The sequence below is a fragment of the Dendrobium catenatum genome, unplaced genomic scaffold (assembly GCF_001605985.2).
Source record: "Dendrobium catenatum unplaced genomic scaffold, ASM160598v2 fragScaff_scaffold_1126, whole genome shotgun sequence".
Taxonomy (NCBI): Eukaryota; Viridiplantae; Streptophyta; class Magnoliopsida; order Asparagales; family Orchidaceae; genus Dendrobium; species Dendrobium catenatum.
In genome coordinates, this window is record NW_021319588.1 from 584,869 (window position 1) to 608,414 (window position 23,546).

The 23,546-nt window shown below is 34.2% G+C and overlaps 1 protein-coding gene and 1 pseudogene across 1 annotated transcript; both read right to left on the bottom strand.

Moving 5' to 3' along the window:
- Nucleotides 1-1,106: 1,106 nt before the first annotated feature.
- On the bottom strand, nt 1,107-23,230 carry LOC110091895. Its single transcript, XM_028698734.1, has 9 exons — nt 23,172-23,230; nt 22,802-22,936; nt 22,516-22,685; nt 22,028-22,248; nt 16,298-16,363; nt 16,095-16,164; nt 14,659-14,825; nt 1,631-1,703; nt 1,107-1,472 (listed from the first exon to the last, which is right to left on the bottom strand). The coding sequence occupies exons 1-9, from the start codon at nt 23,228-23,230 to the stop codon at nt 1,318-1,320; spliced, it is 1,116 nt and encodes a 371-aa protein (XP_028554567.1). The 3' UTR covers nt 1,107-1,317.
- LOC114580623 lies at nt 21,875-21,964 on the bottom strand (annotated as a pseudogene).
- Nucleotides 23,231-23,546: the final 316 nt, after the last annotated feature.

The following is a 23,546-nucleotide window of genomic DNA, read 5'->3' on the forward strand; positions in this document are numbered from 1 at the left end:
CAACACCATAACATCCGCCTACTTCCAATCAGCACAATAGATCAAGTTGCCGATATATTCACTAAGAATTTGTCAACACCACGATTTCAAGCTCTTCGACTCAAACTGACGATCGTTCCAGATCCCTCAGTTTGCGGGGAAATATTAGAAGACAAACTACATAACACTTAGTACCACATCATTGTACTGTTTATATTGCTTATGCTGTATGACAGAATCTATATATAGGATGTAATAATACACAATGAAACAAGATTGAATACTATTCTCTTCCTTACATTTCTTCTCTCTACTCCTCTCTAGTTTCTCTGTTTCTACAAAAGCAACAATTCAAGTTAAGAAACACTTGAATAACTCCCATAATATATAAGTTGGTGCCTAAAGGTGCCTCCGATTTAATATTTGTTGATTTATTACCATTATGCTCAAATTGATCCCCCGATCGATCAATTATATGTTAGGTAGTATTTTGAGAGCAAACAAGAGTTGAATTGAATGCTACATGAATATGTGATCAAAAAGGACTTTCAATTCAATGTGAGGAAATCAAAAAAAGAAATATGATAACTTTGCTGCTATTAAGAGACTTGCTCATAGAGCTTGCGAGCTAAGAATTTGACGGACTTGGGGTAACAAGCCTTGAATCAAAACACACATGTATATCAAATGTAAGATCGAAATACCACTAACAAGCACAATCATGGCTCCTTAGCCATATAATAAAAAATAAGCTCATAGCACATCATTCTAATATTAAGGCGAAGATGGTCATATCATACATAAAGAAAGGCTATAATATTGATTTATCATACAAGAAGATTTGGAGCATCCTTTCAGAAATTATCATCTTATCAAGCTGGCCTATAAGTTAGTCGAGCTCAGCTCAGAATCGCAATGAAAGACTTTCAGCTGATTTTGGGAAAGAGTTAAAACAATTATCTAAAATTGTAATCAGATCTCCAACGAATACTAAAGCACTCCAACCCAAGCCATATAACTAAAGAAAAAGTTCAAATGGAGCCAACTTGAACACAACAAATTAACAAGCCTGTGAAGAATGATCGAAGCTGGTCTAATTTCTGAAGACAACAGGTTGAGCTGTCTAATCCACCATGAATCTAAATGAACACTTCTTTCAACAATAAAATGACACAAAAAGTACTCGCAGAAGAACCTATGGTTAAAAAGATCTTCATCCTGAAGATCTGATGCAATGCAGATTTTAGATCCTTGCAACTACTTACAAACATGAAAGCATCTTTCCTAAAACTTCAAATCTACAATTTGGAACTTCAAAAAATGAAAAATAAAACCTGATCAGCGAAAATGAGCTTGAGCTGCCATTTCTTGCAGTTTGGTCAACATAGATGCAGCAGCAGATTCCCTTGCTTGGTCAGGACCATCTTTAGGATCACCACTGAGCGTATATTCAAAATCCAATCCCTTAACTCTTATGATTGATCTGAATTTTCCTGCAAAGGGATTTGATGAAAAGGATATAGTTTCATGAAACTAATGATAAGAAATTTGTTTTCTGTATTTATGATAATAAAAATTCATTCAAAAAAATTTTTTTAACATGTTTCACATGAGCAGAAAGGCTATAAACATCAAGTAAAGAGGAATTTACTGTTATCCTGTGATGGAAACACACAGTACTTCGGTAAAATCCAGTAATTTCTGCGAAATATCTCGTCCAGTTCCTAAAGAAATAAAAAATGAAGTTTCAGAACTGTAAAATCGAAGTAAAAACAAACTAAACATCATTAAATACGGTCCCTTTTGAGTTACTGGTTAAGCGATGTAGGGTACGTGGAGTTTTTAGAAAAATAGAAATTTAGGATAGAAATAAGGGGAAAAAAAGAAATGTAAAAGAGAGATGCATAGTAAATCATCAAAATTATTGTGTCGATTCTCCAAAACATCATATTGTCGAGTCCTGAAAGCAAAAAAAAAAAAAAAAATTATAAAGCCAATAAAAGGGCTGTAGATATCGTGATCAACATTTTCCATAATAAAGAGGCTGATTATAGATATAAATCATGAACAAACTTAGTAGTTAGTAGTAGTTTGGACTCTAGGCTATATCTATAATCAGTCTCTTTATTATAAAAGAAATAAAAAACTACAAACTCCTAACAAATACAAATTCAAATACATACATAAAATCTAAATCATCATTGTAAAATACAAAAAATCACGCTCAACTATGCTGAGGGAGTTTGTATCAGGGCAAAATTTTTTGGAAGGCAAATTAAATGATTGATTAGAAATTATCCTGAGATTTTAACCTCATTTTGAGGAGACTTTATGATTTGGTTCCAAATTTCCCATAAGAGCTTGAGTTTGTGACATGGTGAAATTTCCGGAAGGCTGATTAGATTGCAGAAAAGACATTACATGGAGATCTCACCTCCACTTTGCAAGGACTTTACAATCTAATTTTTAGTTTCTCATAAGCACAATCTTTTATGATTTATTACCCCTCCCGATGACAAAAAATAGTAAATATGTGCTAAATTTTTAGCATATAATAGTAGTGATTTGGTTTTAGATCGAGAAAATTACCATTTGTGCCTTAAAATGACAACTTTATAATATAATTCCAAGCTTTAAATAGGCACAAGCCCTTACTTTTGATTATGGCTAGTCATTAGGTGCAAAACTTTAGCATGTAGCAACAACAGTTTTAGTATTAATTTGAGAAAATTTATCACCTTTTGCTTATATTACAAGATGTGGGAATGACGACAAACATGATTAGATCCTATGATTTCCTAATCCCGAATTGTCAAATACCTTGTTTTACTTAGTTAACAGGCATATCGACCCAACCTAACTGAATAAGCTCTGTCAGCAGTCATAAATTGCACTGTCCAAATGAATCTAATAGACATAAGCCATATTTGTTTAAGGGGACAATTTTTACTTAACCTTAGCAATTAGAGAGCTATGTGCCCTAGTTAGTGCACAATAAGATTCACAACTCAAGGGGACTAAATGCATTGGAGATCTAGCAATAAACATAATATAATGGTGTCAGTTTGCGATAAAATTATCCAGTAAGAGGCCTTGATCATATATATTTACATGGGATGTCATTTGATGGCAAAACAACTAGATAGAAGACATGTGTCATGCCCTGACAAGCATGAGAGCTTTGGAGCGTAACCATAGCGATACCCCTGATATAATATTTAACTTTTGCAAGCTTAGGTTAAATTTAAATATCACCTCATTCAAATTATTGCAAACGCGGTACAAATTTTACTTTAAGTGTTAGGAGGATTAAATTTACTTCAATGTGTTCAATTTTCTAATTATTTTTTGAATTTCAAAATTTTATTGGAATTTGGGCCTCAAATTGCTTGTTTGAATTTGTGGGGATTTTAATATTGGAGGACCTTTCCGATTGAGATTCACTTTCAATATATCTATCATTAATATCTTGCTTGAAAACACTAAATTTGATAATAGGAGCCTGAATTTTGATAATGACCACCTCCGATCATGATTTGCAATAAAATGTCCATCACAAGGGCCTTGTTAACTTTGCTACTTAACCTTGTTAAATTAGCTCGCACGCTTTCTGAAGATTGAGTTCTTAGTTTGTTGTGGTTGAATCCATTTGTATATTTGCTACATTACAAACCTTGTCTATTATAATACCCTAAATTTTACGAAAAAACATAAGCTTAAATTTTCCTGAAAAATTAACCCTCCATTTTCACACATCCCAAAATATAATGAAATCTTGTTTATTTCATTCTACACTTTATTTCGATCATTTTAATATATAGAAGCATATAGAATCAATAAACACAAAACCAATTTATACAAATAATTAAAATTTTCTTAAGTTTTAAATTTAATTTTATTGAATATAATAAAGTTTTAAGAGAAGTGCTTTGGAGAGTTCTAGAAAAGAAGAAGGTAATAATGCTTACATGCAAGTCCTTAAAGATACGTATATAAGAGCAATTATGATGTAGAACGGTAGGGGGTAATTAAAAAAATATTAAAGAGCTAAAATTCCATCTCATATTTTCCTTAATTAATGGATTTGAATTTGAAATTCAAATACGAAAAAGAGGGAGGGAAGAGAGGAATTAATTATCTCCTTAATTGGGGCCTTTAATTATGAAGGAAAGAATTAGGATAGAGGAGAGAGATGGGGGCCGGCCTAATGAGGAGGGAAAGGAAAAGTGTCCACATACAATGTATGTGGATTCATGCATTAATGGGAGATTGGAGAGTTAAATATGAAATAATTTCAGATTTAATATGATTGAAGGATTTCCTAAAATAGATGTATATTATTTATGAAAGAATTTAAAATTCAAATTCATTTGAATTTGAATTTGAATTCGAAAACTTTCCAAATAAGATATGAGCTAATTTAGGAAACTAATGATGATGAAATAAAATTGGAATTAAGAGATTAATTAATCAATCAATTTCGGAATTGATTAATTAATTGAATGAAAGAGGTTACCAAAAATAAAGTAATTAATGAGGATGGATTTAAAATACAAATTAGATTCATTTGAATTTAAAATCTTTCCAAATTAATGACAACTTAAATAAGGAATTTTTTTTTTTTTTTAGGGAGGTGGGGCTAGGGAAGGAGGTGGCCGACAGTTTTGTGGAAGATGAGGTGTTTATGGGAGAATCGGCCGGTGGAAAGTGGGGGATTTTGGCCGGAGGTCAAGGGAGGAGGAGAAAAGGATTTAGGGAAAGAAAGATACAACCGCGAGCCCGGACACATCCTACAGCTGACGGGTACTACGTTGCCCTTCTCCAAGGGACTTCAATCCACGAGCCCGGACACATCCTGCAGCTGGTGGAAGCTACGAATTCCTCCCATAGGAATCTCACCCAAGTTCTCTCCAAATAACACAAGTGCAAACAAAATTTTTTAATAATCCATGATTTATCTAATACAAGAGCAAGAGTCTCTATATATAGGCCTTAAAAGTAACTAAAAGACAAATTTGTCCCTTGGGTTTACATAAGACAAGTCCCTTGAGTAAGGGTAAAAATGGAAAATGCATAATTAAAGAAAAATTATAATTAATAAACTAAGATAAAATGGAGGGATCTCGGCTGTCGATCTCCGTCTCTTCCTTTGATTAACGTCCATCGTCGGATGCCCGCATCAAATTACTTATGTCAAACACAAGTTGGTTTGGCCAAGTATTTTCCTATTTTAGTTTGATTACATCAATGATCAATTTAAACGTACATCTTTCGTAATTAGTCATGGGTGTTCTTACTAGCTTTTGCAAGAGGATGTACCCTGGTGTATGCTTTTTGCTAATGATATTCTTCTTGCTGATTAGACTAGAGAGAAAGTTGAAAGAAAACATAAATTATGGAGATTAACTTTAGAGTCTAAAGGTTTTTGTTTGAGTAGATCTAAAACCAAATATACAACAACATCAAGCCTTTATCCCACTGTGGGGTCGGCTACATGAATTCTTTTTCTCCATTTTGTCCTTTTAAGAGTTAAATTCTCATATGGAGTGCAATTTTAGTAGTAATAGCTTTAGTGGTGGGATTGTAATATTGGGTGATCAAGTCATTAAAACAAGTGCACATTTTAGATATCTTGGGTCTATTGTTCAAAGAGATGGCGAAAATACATGAGAATATTATTAGTAGAATTCAAGTTGGATGGTTGAATTGCAGGAATGCTTTTGGCCTATTCAATGGTAGAAAAGTAACCCCTTAAAGTATAGAGAAATTTTTATAAGATGGTGGTGTGACCAACAATGCTTTATGGCTCAAAATATTAGCCATTAAAAGAGAAGTATAAAATTAAGTTTAGAGCTACAGAGATGAGGATGCTCGGGTGCATGATTGAGATAGAATGCAAAACAAGTATATACATTAAAAGCTTGGAGTAGCTCCAGTAGAAGATAAGATTAGAGAAAATCACCTAAATGGTTTGGCATATAAAATGTTTGCCTTCTAACGTATAAAAGAGTAGATGTATTAGATCTGATTTATGTTAAGGTAAAGGTAAAGGTAGACCTAAAAAGACTTGGTTAGAAAGTATTAGAAATGATATTTTTTTATTATATTTAAATGAGAATTTGACGCTTAATATGACAATGGAGAAAAAATATATATATATAGCCGACCCCACGTGGCAGGATAAAGGCATGATGTATTGTATATTTAAATAATCTACTGTAGCAATAGCTAAAATTCCAATTTCTTTTTTGTTTAAGGTGGTGGAACTCAAAATTTATTAAATCTAATATAATTCCATATACATGTATATTTAAATAATCTATTGTAGGAATAGCTGAAATCCCAATTTCTTTTGTGTTTTAAGGTGGTGGAACTAAAAATATATTAAACCTAATATAACTCCCTTAAAATATACGTAAGCACCCTATGCTGATTCCCTCGTCATTTCCTTCAGTTGGGTGCATGAAGAAGAGGGCCATGAAGGAGTTGTTGGCGGGACAGTGGCAGCTAATGTAAGTTCGAAGGCACTGGAGGCTGCAATGGCTGAAAATAGAAGAAAAAGGGGGGAAAAAAAAAGTAAAAAAGATGAAGAAGAGGAAGGCAAAGGAAAAAAAAGGAATAAAGGAGAAGCTAAGGAAGTTCAACTGTGTTCAACTCGTCTTGCGGGGCTAAGAAACTTGAATGCGGGAGAAATATTTTGAGGTAGTAAGTTATTTAAAATTATTTTACGTTTAATTAAATAATGTTGTATTCAAAAAGTATTTTACATCAAGAAAATCATCATTGTTAAATGGTTTAAGCAAGGTCAAGACTTTGGGTGGGGGGGAAGATAAGAAAGTGCGTCAAGGAGAGAACCCAACAGTTTTAGTGAGGTGCTCAATCTTTATAGTACATGAAGCAAGAAATTCATAAGTCTAATTTTTGATAAAATATCTGCATATGAACACATGATAATAATTTAAATAATAATGAAAATTGCATATTTATAATTATCTATTAATAGAGTATTTACCTCACATGTATGATACTTGTTTTCTACCACTTTATATTTTTGATGGCTACTTTGATAATCAGATTATTATCAGTTACACATTTTTATTCAATGAACTGCTATTGATAAAAGAAATACTATTGATAATAAAAGTTTGTGAAAACTCGTGCTATGAGGCATAGGCCAACAAATAATGACCTGTGCAGGTAAAGTTGGAAGACCATATAAGAGGTACCCAACTCTCTTCTAAAAGTTTGTATTTTGAGATCCAACCTTGAAGCGATGGGTCGTTAGTAAATGGATAGCCAACGGTCATATTTGTGGACGAATTTTTATGAACGTGCAAAAGCCTAAAATCATCATATGACTTTTGTAAAACAGTTAACAAGAATGAAATAAGAACCATATAAGAGATATCATATAGTTATTGTGTGCTGCCATGCATCGATCATTTACTACAGTGAGATACAATTTATTCATTCCATCATAATAATGTATGTGTATTGCTTACAAACTTTTAGTTTTAAAGCTTCTCTCTTTTAAAATGAAGATATAATATAGTTTTACTTTACATTAGGTCAAAAGATCAATATGCATTATTATCGGTTCTTGTTCTTGTATGTTGAATCATGTACTAGAATTATTTATCCAGCTGAACGTATAACTCAATAGTTAATATATTGCAGGAAAGAAAAAGGAGTTATTGGGATTTTATTTAGCTGATCGATTGCACCTTGTACATAATCATTTTTGGTGTAAAATTTTGGGTGTAGATAGAAGGTTAATCAATAAGCAGTGAATTAAAGAGTTTGGACACATACAATTTTATTTGAAGTTCTAGTAAAGCTTTATAGTTTGTATGGATGCATATAGTGTATGCTTCCAAATATTTAATTATGATATATAATCCAATAGGTGTATATTATATGTGTTGCGTAGATCGGACATATTAATTTCTACTCACTCGATCTTGATAAAAGTAGTTTAGGATGTGTTAATAGAAAATATATCTAATCAAATTATCCATCTCTGCTACACCTCATTTAACTACTGGTCCTCAAAATGGGTAATGACATCTTGTTATCAATATATTTTATTAGATCCTGAAATGGTATAAGCAAATTGTGAAGAATGGACTACCACCAGGAATGACCAACCAACAATCATCAGAGTTAAGAACTCCAAAATAGTCAAAATTGGTAACATAAAAAAGAGGTCCACAAATATGAAATGAGCTTTACTTTAATTTTGTTCTTTAGTGAGGTAGCTTAAGTCAATCTATTTTATTTTAAGATATGTATTAGGTAGACCATGTCTATCTTGTAATTTTTTTCTAGCCTAGTAATATAAATAGCCCTTATTCTTATTGTAATCAAATAGCATGAATGAAAATTTCTACTTTCCTTTATTTTCCTCTTGGGAGTCTACATCTACTCTAAAGATGCCTCGCTTCTTGGCATCCAAGAAGCATATCAATGGTGCACTTGTTGCACAAACCTCATGCCATTGCAAGAGGTTTCTTCTCTTAACAACTACTCCTTTTCCACGGCCTAGCACTCAAATTCTTCCTCCCAACTGCTACCTCGTCTTTTACTTCAGCCAATCGTGTTTCCATCCAGATCGCAATCCATCCACACTTTTCCTTCTCATGATTCAGCTCGTCTCACCTTACTGCAACCACACTTCATTAGTCACAAATTCCCTCATGACAACTGCAACAACCTCAAACAACTGTTCTAGATGGGTCCTTCAGCATCCTAATAGCAGCACGTCTCAGCAACCGGTCTTCAGCCTCCTAACAGCCCCACATCTCAACTGTCGGCCTGGATTAACTCCCTACCCACAAGCTTGCACAACCAACCTCATTTCCACCAAATTGCCAATATACTCAACATCCTTCCAACAGTCCTCTGATTTTTTTTTTACAATATTCAGCAACCTTCTAGTATTCAAGATTTTCCAGCAACCCACATTATTCCCACACATGAACAACATTTTTTTAAGTTTACATAAAGTTCTCCATTTTGTTGTTTCTTGCTGAAATTTTTCATTTTCACTATTTGGTCAAAACTTTGGGAGGAATTAACTTCAGACATTGTGATGAAGGTTATATCAAGCAAGGCAGCAATGAAAGTTGCATTGGTTATAGATAGGATAGCAACCACAAGAGAAAGCCGGCAATGAAGGCCGATGATGGGAACCTATGCTCAAAATTCCGACAATGAAGGTCAGTTGAAAGACTAGTATTCCTTCGAATTTTGGTAATGAAGGCCGGTGGTGGGAACTTGTATTTCCTCAGAATTCAAGCAATGAAGGCTGGTTGTGGGAACCTGTATTCCTCAGAATTCCAGCTATGAAGGCCGGTGATGGGAACATTGTATTCCTCACATTTTCGACTATGAAGGCCGGTTTCTCCTCTTCGGACTGTACTACTTGGAAGATGACATTTTTGCGTCAAATGAAGATTATCTATTTGATCCCAAATAGCAATAAAGGCTTCCAAAATTAAGATTCATCCGATCTTTTTAGTTACGACAATAAAGGCCTATTTTAATTTTTTTTTAATCATTATTATTATTATTTTCACTTTTACTTCTCCGTTTCAGAAGAACCGAGACGAGTTTTAAGGGACTTGGATCAAGTAGCTTGGACACGCACGCAAAGAGATTTCGTCTCTCGCACATTCGCCCGGTTCCGCCTGCTCAAGTCCTTCAGCTTCGTCTCCTCTTCTCCCTCACGCGTCGTCCTTCCTATGCTCAAGACGAGTCGACGGCGATGAACAAACCTGTGATGGCCCATTCGGACTGCCTTCATTCGACGCCGACCAAATTCCAGAGTCACAGACGGAGACAGCGTACAAGCTTCAGCGACAATGAGGGTCTAACATAACCTCTTCAGCGACGCTCTGTTCAACTACGTGTCTGTTCTTCGGTTCCTTCGTGGCTGTTCGACTACGCTCCTTCGAGGTTGATGTTATTTGGCTTTGGGTGCGTCGCTTCTTCGGCTCCTTCGTGGTTGTTCGACTTCGCTCCTTCGACGACCTCTCCTTCCTGTCAGATTGGAAGTTATGATACTTGGATCGGGATGTCGTCTAGGGCTTCTGTCTTCGGCAAGGCTTTCAATTTCTTCTTTTTTTGTTCCTTTGATGATTTATGATCTTTCCACAACGACAATGAAGGTTGTTGGCTCTGATACCATGTTAGAATCCATAGAATTTTAGAGGAAAAAATATGCTTCTTATTATTATACAAAATTATCCATATTTAGAGATCTATACAATATGTCTTAATAAAGAAATAAATAACTTCTAATTGATACATAATTGCCTCAATATAATCATTCATAATTCATCCACCCAAATATATAAGAAGATTGGTGTGATCCAGGTGAGCCTCCCACGGATTCTCATCCTGACCATAGGATCAAGTGCCAAGCGATGTGATGAGGACATCGTCAGCATTTTCGACGCTGGAGATCGACGGCCACGAGCATGACTTGTATTTTGTCATTTTATGTAGTAGCGTATTTATTTTGATTTTTTTCCACTTTTGCCCTTATGGGCATTTAGTCGCTTATGTAGCTCGGAAGGGCATTTGTGTCATTCTTAATAAAGAAATAAAGAACTTCTAATTGATACATAATTGCCTAAATATAATCATTCCTAATTCATCCACCCAAATATATAAGAAGATTGGCGTGATCCAGGTGAGCCTCCCACGGATTCTCATCCTGACCATAGGATCAAGTGCCAAGCGATGATTAAGATTTTGACAGTTATCATTCATCTTGAACAGAGAAGAGATACAACGATATAAATAGACGTGAAAATACAAAGGACTACTCCTAAAGCTACACGTGTAAATAAGTCAATATATCCTTATACAAATATATCTTGAACATAAAATGTTGATGTGGAGTATGTCTTAAAAGGCCCCGTCAAACTGGTGCAGCTGAAGATGTAACTAGTTTGGTTGCAAGTTGTTTGAACCTAGAAATTGAAAGAGGCTTGGTGAAGATATCGGCAACTTGGTCTCTGGTGGAAATATGATGAACTGTGATAGCTTTATCTTTGATGCATTCCCTGATGAAATGACAGTCGACTTCAATGTGCTTCGTCCGGACATGGAAGACCAGGTTGTTTGCTAAGGCAATAGCATACGTGTTGACACAAAACAAAGGAGTAGAGGCTGTGGGGGAGCAATTGAAGTCTTGCAGTAAACAACTAAGCCAGATGACTTCTGCAGCAGCTGCGACAAGGGCTCAATACTCGGCCTCTGTGGAAGATCTAGCAACCGCATTTTATTTCTTCACGGTCCATGATATTAGAGAGGATCTGATGTAGTTGTAGTAGCATGAGATGGATTTTCAATCGGTCGAATCGCTAGTCCAATCTGAATATGCATAGGATCTAAGAAGAAAAGAGTCACGAAAGAGTGTTAGACCAGTATGAAGCATACCTTAAATGTATCAGAGAAGGCATTTGAGTGCTCCAAAGTGACTATTTTGAGGGTTTTGCATATGTTGGCATATTTTGTTTACAGCGAAGGAGATATCAGGCCTGGTGAGAGTTAGATATTGTAGCGAGCTCACTAACTGACGGAAGAATGTAGGATTAGAAAAAGCGGATGAGTTGGCTGAGGTAAAAGAGATTGTAAGTTGGGATAGAGTAGAGACAGGCTTGCGAAATGGATCCACGGTTTCGCATTTTGAATTTAGTATTTAGATTATGAAGGAGATCGTTGATAGCCGTTGTAGAGTTACCAGTGAGAAGAATGTCGTCTACGTAAACTAGAAAATAGATGGAAACATTGGACTTGTTATATATGAGAAGAGAAGAATCATAAGAGCTAAACTTGAATCCGAGAGTTTAAAGATAACCTCCTACCTCTCTCGCTCCATCCAGCCTCAGCCCCACTCATTTGGCCCAACCTTCTCTCGTCATCCATAAACCTCCTAATCTCCCAATTTGCAAACTCTGTCCTGCTAAAAATTTTCAAAGCAATTCTGTTGAAACTTTATCATATGCTTTCACTAAAGCATAGATATCATATGAAGATCCGCCTTATTCTCTTATATTTCTCCATCAAACTTTTCAATATATGTATAGCTTCCAAAGTAGATTTACTCGATATAAATCCAATTTTATTTTTAGAAACATTATTATCACGCCATAACCTATGCTCAATAGCTCTCTCCCATAATTTTAATGTATGACAAATTAACTTAATTCATCTATAATTCACACACTTTTGTGCATCATCTTTATTCTTAAAAATATGAACCAACACTCCACTCATTTGGCATCTTTTAGTATTCAAAATAATATTTAAAAGTTTAGTAAGACAAGAATTTTCTTCATCTCCTAAGCATTTCCACACCTTTATTGAAATATCATCAGATCCAACAGTTTTTCCATAATTTAAAATTGCGCAATAAGAGGCGCGCCTCTGCGCAATTTGTCCCACAAGAGCTTCATTGCTTAAGCAATTTTGGGTGCACGTGAGGCTTACGCCTCAGGGTCCATGAGGCGCACCTTTAAGGCTTAATTGCACAATGTTATGTGAGGCGCACGTCTCATGATGCCGGGTCCCACCAACTTAAGTTTCTAATTAAAATACCCTATTTCCTCTATTCTTGCATTCGGCCTACCCGAACCGAACGGACGACTTCTCCGCAATCCATGTTCCGCAACATTGCTCCGCTCGGCCTCCCTTCCCGACATCTCTCTCACCGGCGCCCCTCACTCCGGTGAGCTTCTAATGTCCGGCTACCCTCTACGACAACTCCATTATCGATTTTAGGTATTTTTTTAATTCAAGATAAGATTTTTCAAGTTATAGAAAATCTAAGGTTTTTGCATTTGTGCATTAGAAAACATGATTAAGAGCAAGGAAAAGACAAATATGTCATTGCGACGGGACCCTTCTTGGAATTACAGTGTACAGGTTGACGTAGGAGGCAGTCAGAAGACATGTGTATTTAAAATGCAAGTTTTGTGATAAGGTGCTGAAGGGAGGAGTTACCCGCATGAAGGAATACTTATCCAACTCACATAAAAATGTAGCACCTTGTGCGAATGTGCCGGATAAGATGAAGGAGGAAATTACTGTTTACATTAAGAAGAGTACTACGGCCAAACATTTACAACATGGGCAATTTGATGAAAGTGATGCTTACTACGGGAGCGAGAGTGGCAAAGACTCTTCCTCCACTATACACAGTAGAAAGAGTCGAACATGGTTCATAGATGATGAGACAGATTTGTCATTATCAAACCTACAGCTAGAAAATCTAAGTATGGATGTCTTGAGGGGCAAAACAGATCAAGCGAGCACATCCACTAGTATCACAACACAAACATCTAATAGTACTGCAACATAACAAGCAAACAAATGTATCTCACAATTTCTTATGTGCTATTACATTTTAAATATATGCAATTAACATCACACTAATCATTCTTATTGAACATGGAAGAGAAAAGTGGGTAACATTGAAGATGATGAAGATTTGACATTCATAAATACAATTAGAGAAGAAGATTCCCTTGAATGCCCATTTAGTGATGGGACATGATTGGATTTTAGATGTTCTTTTTTATTTATACTTTGGGAGTTTTGATAGACTTATATTTGTGATTTTGTACTTTGAACTATGCTATGAAATGCATATATTGCATCTATTTTATTGTTTTCCACTAATATCACTTCTCATTTAGATTTTTTTATTATATAATAGACTCTTACTATTATTTACCTGCTATAATACTTAAATTCTCATTTATGCAATTCTTCATCCGTGAGGCTTACACCTCACACCGCTACGAGACTTACACCTCGCCTCACGGACGAAAAACATCTTGAGGCTTATTTACGCAATTTTAAACCTTGGGTTTTTTCACACTTTATTTTCTTTAAAGCCTCTATAACTTCGGTTTTACTAATACGAGGATAAAAACAAAAATCTCTATTTTTATATAGGATGTTAAGGTCATTGAAGTCAATAAAAATTCATAAACAATTAGTTAAAAATCATAAAAATATAAAGTAGCTTGCAATGCACTCATAATAAATATAAAAACATCTTTAAATCATCCTAGCACAAACTCCACTCCTTTTCCAAAGCCCACAAAATACTTCCACACCTCACATAACTCTTGTCCACCTCTAAAAAAACCCCCACAATTTTTTCTTCTTCCTATCCTACAACCCCTCCAATAGCCTTCTACTACATTAACATACACCACAAAAAAGGAGATCTAAGCTCTATCACCTAACTCCACATTTTTTGTTCAAAAAGGACCGCATAAGTGATCACTTTTAACCAAAATGAAGTGCAAAAAAACCTACGTGGTGTTAAACATCCATGCTCAGGAAAAAGCCGCAAGACAGAAAATTTTGATGCCAAAATATGCAGATTACGATTTACGATAACATTAATCAGCATGTTCCATTACACAACATTCATAATATTTGTCCATGGTTGAAATGCATGGTTTTCTTAAATTTACTTTGATCTGTAACATAGATACTGATGGAGCATGCAGCAGAAATAAATGGAAAATTAAAATTCAACTACTCAAATCCAAATGGTAATAATGATTTATTACTCATTAATAAAATAGGCAACATTTCGAATCACTTTATTGATATAAGCAGGAGAGACCAGATGATCCATCATACAGTCACCTTACACGAACTCCTCAAACGAAGATCTGCATCAAGAAGTCTCTTCCTGATATCATGTGGTTGCAACTGAACTTCACCAAATAAACAGGTGCCTCTGTTCGCTTTACTTGAGAGTAGAAAATCAGATGCCTTCATTATTACCTCAGGGTGTGAGACCTGGTTTTCTCCTAATCAAATCAAGCTAACAAAGGTCAAATATCAACAATATCAACAAAACAAAACTCAAATTCCACAAATTTACAATCTAGAAGATGAGAAAATATGGTCAACGCATGAGATTCCCCAAGTGTGTACAAGATTATCCCTATACTCCAGATAGACCGCTTCCTTGATTCAATCTCATTAACTATATACAAAATGAAGCAACCTAATCATTGCTGCAAACAAACCTCTCTAATTATGATTACATTGAAAACACGATGGAGATGTTATTCAAACAATGAAAGCTTGCTACTGGAAGTTAAGGCATCTTATAGAAGGATCTCTCTCAAGAAAATATAGCGTACATATGAGAAAACTAAGAAATAAAAACAATATGCAACTCCACGTAGATCACTTCCAAAGACTATTTGTTAGACCCGCAACATATTAGATGTTGTAACTTTGCCTTAACAGGTTCATACCAAGGCAGCTTGATTCCAGCTCAAAAGGTTGTTTTAGTCAAAAAGAGAGATCAATTTTTGTTACATCCTGATTTTGAGTTTGTGTGGACTTCTGGTGAAGTTCTGTAGGCCTATATATTCAGTAACCCATGGCATCATTGCAGAGTTTCAACTTCTATGAAGCCTAGAATGAGCATACGTCAAGAAAGAAGTTTCTATGTAGCTTCCAGGGCTGAACAGAAAGCATATTCCATACAATGTGCCTTATAATAAAAACAGTTCGTTATGTCACAAAACAAAAGTCTGTATTGTGATAACAACGAACATTTACTCCTGACGCACAATATAATGAGGTGTTTCAACCCACTATGTTCCAACGGATGCTACAAATTCTTTTAGGTCAAGATTCCAAAATTTAACTTATCTTCAAAATTTTTGGGTTTTGATTATTCTCAAGCTTTTTCCACCAGACTATGAAATGAAGGTCTTTTTATAATTGCTATTGGACATTTAAGGCAGCCATTATAGTGCCAGGTAGATGGTAATCTAACAGTTAAACGAAAAATTTAAACTTAAATCAATAAAATGGCATCCAAAATGACATCAATGCAAGAGCATTCACTGAAAGCTTGATGGAGAACTTTTCTATTCTTAATAGATTTGAAATATTTTATAATCAAGCATGACATAAAAAATAATATGGTATATTCAAGTAAAATTTATACATAAGCATCTTAGACTTCAATAAATGAAAATGAACAGACTTTGAGATTTTTCTCAACTTTGCAGCTTAGGAAAATAGCCAAAGAAAAGATCCAAGAAGAGGGGACATACCATTTATCATTAACTGGATATGCATCTCACACTGAGCAATGAAATCCTCCAACAGTCGATGCTGGCAACACTACAAAATAAGATGAAGTATTTATTTGTTTCCTCTGCACCAAAATTAATCTTTTTGAATAAAATTAAATTAAGATAATGAAAACTTTTGGGGGGGATAAAACTCTTTTTTAAGAACATGCAAATTTCAATACCATATCATCTCTTCTATTCTGAAGAAAATCAAAGACAATTGCTTCCGAGACTTCCTTATTGGGCACCTGTAAGACCCAAGCAGGTATGTAAATTAATTAAAAATATTGTAAATTTTAATTTTAAGCTTAGATAATAAATGTCTATTGAATTAATATTTACAGATAAAATGATTTAGTAATTTAAGTAAAATAGATTATTAGATGTACTTTATTTTGAATAGATGGTTTCTAAGAGGTATGAAGAGATGAAGGCAGTTAGCAGTTTCCTTGTGGGCCCTCATTTAACTCATTTGTTTGATCCTTATCTGCTTGGTTTTCATGGAAGTCTATGGGTAAGAAGAATGCGGCACAGTGCAGACAGAAGGAAGTTCGGTATAGTGTTGTGGTCTTGTAGCCTTGTTCTTAGAATTTACTGTAGCAAGAGGCGGCACAGTGCTGCAGAATTGAAGTAATTTCGCAGAAAACAATGTAGCAATTTGCTGCTCTGAATACTGGCTGATTTGTTGAGTTCGGCGCACTGTTTTGAACACTGTAGACAGCATCGGTACAGGGAGATTGTGGAGGAAGTAATCGGCTGTGAGGTTTAGAGTGAAGTGGAGCAACGACAGTATGAAAAAGAAGGTTTGTGACTAAGTTTATGACTCGAATTTATCTATCATTTGTCGTAAAATTCCAAATCACATGCATCAATTTTCAAGTGTTGTATCTTCAAAATACCACTCTATTGTGTCTTTATTCTTTAATATAATCATTCGTTCAATTACCCTTCCTAGTTTAGCCACAAATCTATCATAAAATTCTCTTTTCCTCCAAACTCAACTTAGTCATCAATGGCATCTAATTTTTTCACCAATCAGATCAATTAATACAACAAGTGTAATTGTAATTTTGTCAAAGGTAACCTTTTTTATTATAATTTTTTCTACCTTTAGCTTCCCATGATATCATTTTATCGCATAATACTCTTAAAGTACTTCTCGTCATTTATATCTCAATTCTTCAACATAATGGAGCAAATATAGTTAAACATATCAAACCTAAACATAATATTATTTTTTAATAATAAACATTGCTAATTGTCAACATCACACCAATAAAAACTACACACAATAATCTCAAAATTTTGTTCAACTAACTTCAAGTCAATTATCTTCTAAATATTTCCCCCATTTCTCCAACTTTCCCCTTATGACATCAAATGCCTCACCTATTAGAAACATTATATGCAAAAAAAAAAAATCAAGCTATTTCACTTTGAATATCTTTTATAAGAATCTCTATGGCCAATATAAGGATTTATTATTCTGCGCGGAGTTCGGACGGCATCCGAAGACCAATTAAAATGCGCCACGTCACCTCAAAAATGTACCGCACTAGGTACCGAGCTCGGTACCGCTCGGTACCGCTCGGTACCGAGCGTGTAACCGGATAGGAGAACCGTCTGGTGTCTGCACAAAATCATAGCTCCAATATAAGAGATAAAATCAATGTTGATAGATGATGTCATCCTACTATTATTATTTAAATGAAATAATTGCGTGAAACATGTGATATCTCTTAATTTCTTTCCTTACCCTTTATTTTATTTAATTTTCCTTCTCTCTTTTTTTTTTAATATTCAATGGAATATTTTAATTTTTTATATCTTTAAATTTCTTATTCCCCTTCATAACCAACCTAACATTCTTAAGATGAGATATTGCCCAAGCTAACGCAGCAAGATCAACCAAAATAGTAAGATTGTGGCACTGTGCAATAAGCAAACATAACAACTTAGTAGTGACGCACCATAAAGAGTACAAAAATTTGTTCAGAACTATGTTAAACAAAACTCAGAATGATATGTAGCATAAGGTCAAACATATATAAAATGATTTCACTTAAATCCCACAAATTTTTCACCATTAAAGTCAACGCATAGTTTTTTAGGCAAGAAACCTTTATTTGTACCAAGTCATTAAAGACAGATGGAGGAATCCCAAGCTTGGTTCTTGTATTGTATTTTTTATTCAATCATAAATTATGATTGAAGGAGGTCAATATCTTGTATAAGAAATAAGAAAGATTAAGAAAATAAATCATGCTAGACCCAACAAACCCAAAAATATAGATTCTAGAAGCCTTACAATCATGTGCATAATAATTATGAAGAGTTGCATGAAATAAATTATATGAATTACACATTGTTTAAAATTATGCAATACAAGGTGCATCTCAGTACCTTCTAGGGAATTTCTCCATGAGGCATAGAACTCATGGTCACTTATCTGAGGCATATGCCTCATAATCTGTGATGCACAATGAAGAGCCGTGCACAACTTATTTAAATGTTTGGGAAGCTTTAACAAAAATAATCAGAAATAAAATAAATTTACCAAAACCTCCTTTTATTATTTCTTAAAATATAAAATTCAATCTATTGCTTGATTCTTCTCCTCGATCCTTTGATTCTCTATCTCATACACACACGTCAACCGCATGCCACCACCTCCTTCCTACAATGTCTCCACCACTGTTGTCACCTTCCCGCAAAGCCAAAGGCCCTTCCTGTCAAGCCTTCTTACTCCAGAGCATCTCCTCTTCCACCATCACGTCAAGGCCCTTCTTGCCAAGCCTTCTAACTCCATAGCATCTCCTCTTCCACCATCACATCACTTCTTAGTAGAAATAATAGACTTTTTCTTTCCAAAACCTAAATATTTTTCTTTGTTTATTTAAGGTTTACTGTTTTCAGAGCATTTATATATTACTTCTTTTTAAACTACAATGTTCATTTTAAGATTTTTTTTAGAATGGTTTGAGCCAAAGAGAAAAGTACAATTGGATATAAAAAGATCCGACATAAAAAAATAGTGTGCAAGTGAAAACTGAAGGGAGTGAGAACATGTATGTTTATTTGAAATGCAATTTCATTGATATGGTTGTTAAAGGTGATGTGACAATACTAAAGGAATATTTTCCTAGTTCTCTTGAGAATATTGCACCGTGTTCCAAAGTGCTAGAGAAGATGAAACATGAGATTCATTCTAACATGAATACAACGACCAAGTCAAACGATTCAATGTAATGACAATATAATAACAAAGTTGATAACGGGTCATTTTATGGCAATGAGCATAGTGGCAAAAACATCTTCCTTGCCACAAATATCAAATAAAGGCTCAAGAAAACCTTATAAACCAATAGATGATGAATGTGGAAGATGATAGGAGGGTGACTCATCGATTGTCTCAAAATGCAAGAAGCTCCCAAGCATGTCCGTACAGACATTATAAGATTTTTTTTTTAATAAAAATGCTATTCCATTTAATGCGGAAATTTTCACTCTTTAAGTCAACATGATTCATTTTATAGTTTCCAATGGTTGAGGACTTAAAACTACGCCTATGTATGAGCTCAGGACTTCGATATTAAAGGAGTTGAACAACATTGAGAAAATAATTTAGGAGATTAAGAGAATTTGGACATAGACTAGAGTTATTAACATGTATGATGGTTGATCTGATCTTAGAAATATAAGCATGTTCAACATTTTAGTTAACAACCCTACAATATTAATTTTTTAAAGTTTGTTGAAGCAACGGATCAGCTGAAGGAAGCATTAATTAAAAAACCCAAATCTATTTCAAAGAACTAAAATAATAATAATGATGGTATTGTTATTATTTAATTGATAATAAATATATAGATATCATAATCTTCAATGTAAATCGACATCTATCATTTGACTAATAGAAGTTGCATCAACTTAAATGTATATAAAAGAGAGAGAGAGAGAGAGAGAGAGAGAGAGAGAGAGAGTGGAGAGCAGGAAATAAAGAACAATAGAGTGAGAGAGATGAAACAGAGAGCAATGAGGCAAGCAAGTCATCGACGAGTGGAGGTAGGGCAAGTGTGGTCAAGCAAGGCCAAAGCAGTGCGCTAGCACCATGCATATGCATGTGGAGAGGAAGATCAAGAGAGGACTTCCTGTGCATAGGGCAAGACCCGGCCGGGTAAGTTTTGCCAACATTGAAAGAAGATTATTTCAATATTGCAAAGCTAAGATTTTTCATTTTTTGTCTTCCTCAAACAAAGAGGTAAGTTTCCTTTCACATTATATGTTTCCTAGACCCAATTTAAGCCTTGAGAGAAATTCCTAGGATTACCTAGGGTTTCTATAAGAAGGAAAAAGACCAAGACCAAGAGGAAGAAAAAATTATACATAGCTACGAAATTTAAAAAAAAAAGTTTTAAAATGTTGTTTCAAAATTTTAAGACATGATAAAAATATTCTACTAAAGTTTTAAATTTGGAAATTTATTTTGCCTATATTTGATAATTTTATTATGAGGGATTAATTTTGTTTATAATTAAATTAAGAAATTGTAATTAAATAAAATATAGAATACTTGAATATAAAACTGTATGCATATATAACTATATTAAATTTAAAGTTAATAGATGTAAATGAAATAATTTATACAAATGATAAATCTAAATTAAGTTCTAAATATTATAGAAAATGGATTACAATAAAAGAAGGTTTATATATGTATGTATATGTATGTATCTACGTACATATATATACATATATATAACAAATGATCCGAAGTACATTTTTTAACATATCGATAGTCATATAAAAAATTAGAGAGCATTTAGTGGTACAAGTTATTATTGATAATGTTAATGCTTTCAGGATAGCAAGAAATAAGTTGGATGGAGAAGATGAAACATATGTATTGATGTGAGACACATTCTATAGGCTTAATCCTTGCCTCGGCACAGGAAAGTCTTAACTAAAGCCAAGAAGATCAGGAAGTTCGTCACTGTGGGTTTTGACTTTAATGAGAAAGTTTTCTTTAAAAACAACTTTTGAGATAAACTATAACTAGCTTTGCAATGGCCTACATGACTCTACAAAGCATCCTTGAAGCAATGTAGTGTTTGGAGGCTATGTTCACCTACACAGAATGATTAAATTGTGCTTGAGCCAAGAAACCAAAAGACAAGTCAAAAAAATTGTTTTAAATGATAAGTTTTTGTTAAGTGTGGGTTACACTATAGAAAGAACTAAGCCCTTGGTAAAGGCTTTAGAATTGTTAATGCGGAGAAAAAACCTACTACAGGTTTCATTTATAATGCGATGCATAAAGATAAGGAGTTGATAGCTCATAATTTAGAAGAAGAGGAGTCAACTATATAGAAGGGAGGAGCGGGCTGGCGTTTTTTGTGTCGTGAGGGAAGTTACATGAAAGAACCATTGAGTCATTTGGGAATATACCGCGCGAGGTGGGGCTGATGGAGGCAAGTTTGTTGCTTCGTGAAGTTGTTCGAATTTTTTATTTATTATTATTTTTAATCAACACAGATAAAAGAATATTTTATAACATTTGCAATAGCAAAAATCAACTTGAAGAAAAAACAAAGAAGCAATCAATGTTTACACAACCAGTTCATATTCATTATTACCAAGTATCAAACAATATTACTGCAAAAACACTTCACTGGAAAAGATAAATATTAAATGTGCTTCATCTGAATTCATATTCTACGAAACACATAAGTTTAATAATGCCTGTAAGAAATGTTAAAACAAAACTATGATCAGTAACAGAAAAATCCCAAAGGTTGTTCCTGTCTCTATCTGGGGAGATGCCAACCATCTCTCCTTTCAACGAACACAAACTAAACAAAAAGAAATAAAAAATAATCAGAAAGAACAAAAAGCAATCCATATGAGCTTACCTGATCTTTTGAGCCATCACGAATTAAACATAAATCACCTTTGCTATGAGTGCTTTCATCTTTGCGGATCAAGTTATTTGAAATGACACTTTGACTCCTAGAACCACTACCATCAGGAAAGGATAAGCTTCTAGTCCTATGTTGAAAAGAATCTTCGGATAGTTCATTGACTTCATATCCTAACTTCATTTTCTTCTTGTCAAATTTGTCCCTCCCATGTTCTGTGCAAACAGATCACCCATTATTTGACTTTTCAATAACGTTTACATGTTCAAAGGGATACTACAATTACAATAATGAAGCTAACACTAAGGTAAGGCCGACAATCCCATCTTCATATATTCAGATTTTGTATACTAGCATATGATAAAGCCTGTACATGTGAAAGACTTCTAAATACACACATGAAAATACTCATTCCTTATATGTAGATGTACTAACATTATTGTCGTTTTGACGAATGTAAACACAATAATAAGATTTCTCACCCATGACAACCTTCTGACACGATGAATGCAAGGAAAGATAGTCAGAAGCACCATTAGTCGATTCAGATTTAACATTGATTTGGTAATTAGTTGCGATGCAAGGAGAGCCAGAGTACTTAGTCAGTGCATTGTTTTTCAGTAGATGTGGTGAATCACCTTGTGATGTTTTCCTACACAAAAACACCAAACAATTAGGAAAAATATCGGTACAGCATAAACCATCATTCTCTGAAAAAGCCTCCATTGAAACACCAGCATTCTATAATGATTGAGAAGACTAACTTACCTAGTCGACCATTCAGCTATGATGTCAATGTATGGCAATAGACAATAGTGTTCTGCAACAGATGTGATTTCCGGTTTCATAGCATAGCTGCTGCACTTAACTGGCGGACCACGCAAGCTTGAGACAAATTCTAGTCTAGTTAGTGGTAAAGATACCATGAATGTAGATGTTCAAAAATATTAAAAAAACAGCTGGATTAGCTCTTTAGAAGTCTAGATTTAATTAAAAAATATGGATCAGGAGAAATACAAGTACATATTGGAGATGATCATGAAGTAGTCATGTACAAAGTTTCAAAATAGCATGATAAGAAAAAGAAAGGGAAAAATTCAAAGTCCGAGAGAATAAAAAAGCAGTCCGGACAAAAAACCTTGTCACATCTTTAATGGAAATTTCCACAGATGATGAGCCAGGACCTTTGTAGGTCATTATATACAGTCGTGTGCTTGACCTCGGCTGACTCAATGAATATGATAAATGATATTCCAGAATGTTCAAGTTAGAGCATGTAATACCTATTACAAAAGTACATACACACTCGTTAATGAGCATCACAAATAACAAAACAGAGAACTAAATTTGAAATTAAGCAGCATATAACAAGGGCCTAGCACCCTTTGAATCATGTTATTAAGAGTATTTTAAGTAAATCCAAGATTGAAATTTATATCTAGAACTATGTACTTAAAGTTGCAGCTTGTGAAACATGATTATAATTTAATAACAAGTTTAATCCGCAGTAGAT

Bases quoted from the DNA above. Each gene is read 5' to 3' on its own strand.
- LOC110091895 (XM_028698734.1), bottom strand. From the start codon at position 23,230: ATGACCTACAAAGGTCCTGGCTCATCATCTGTGGAAATTTCCATTAAA. The intron at 22,937-23,171 runs GTTTTTTGTCCG...ACCACTAACTAG, and splicing joins TCCATTAAAGATGTGACAAG to ACTAGAATTTGTCTCAAGCT. The intron at 1,473-1,630 runs GTAAATTCCTCT...ATCCCTTTGCAG, and splicing joins GTTTCCATCACAGGATAACA to GAAAATTCAGATCAATCATA.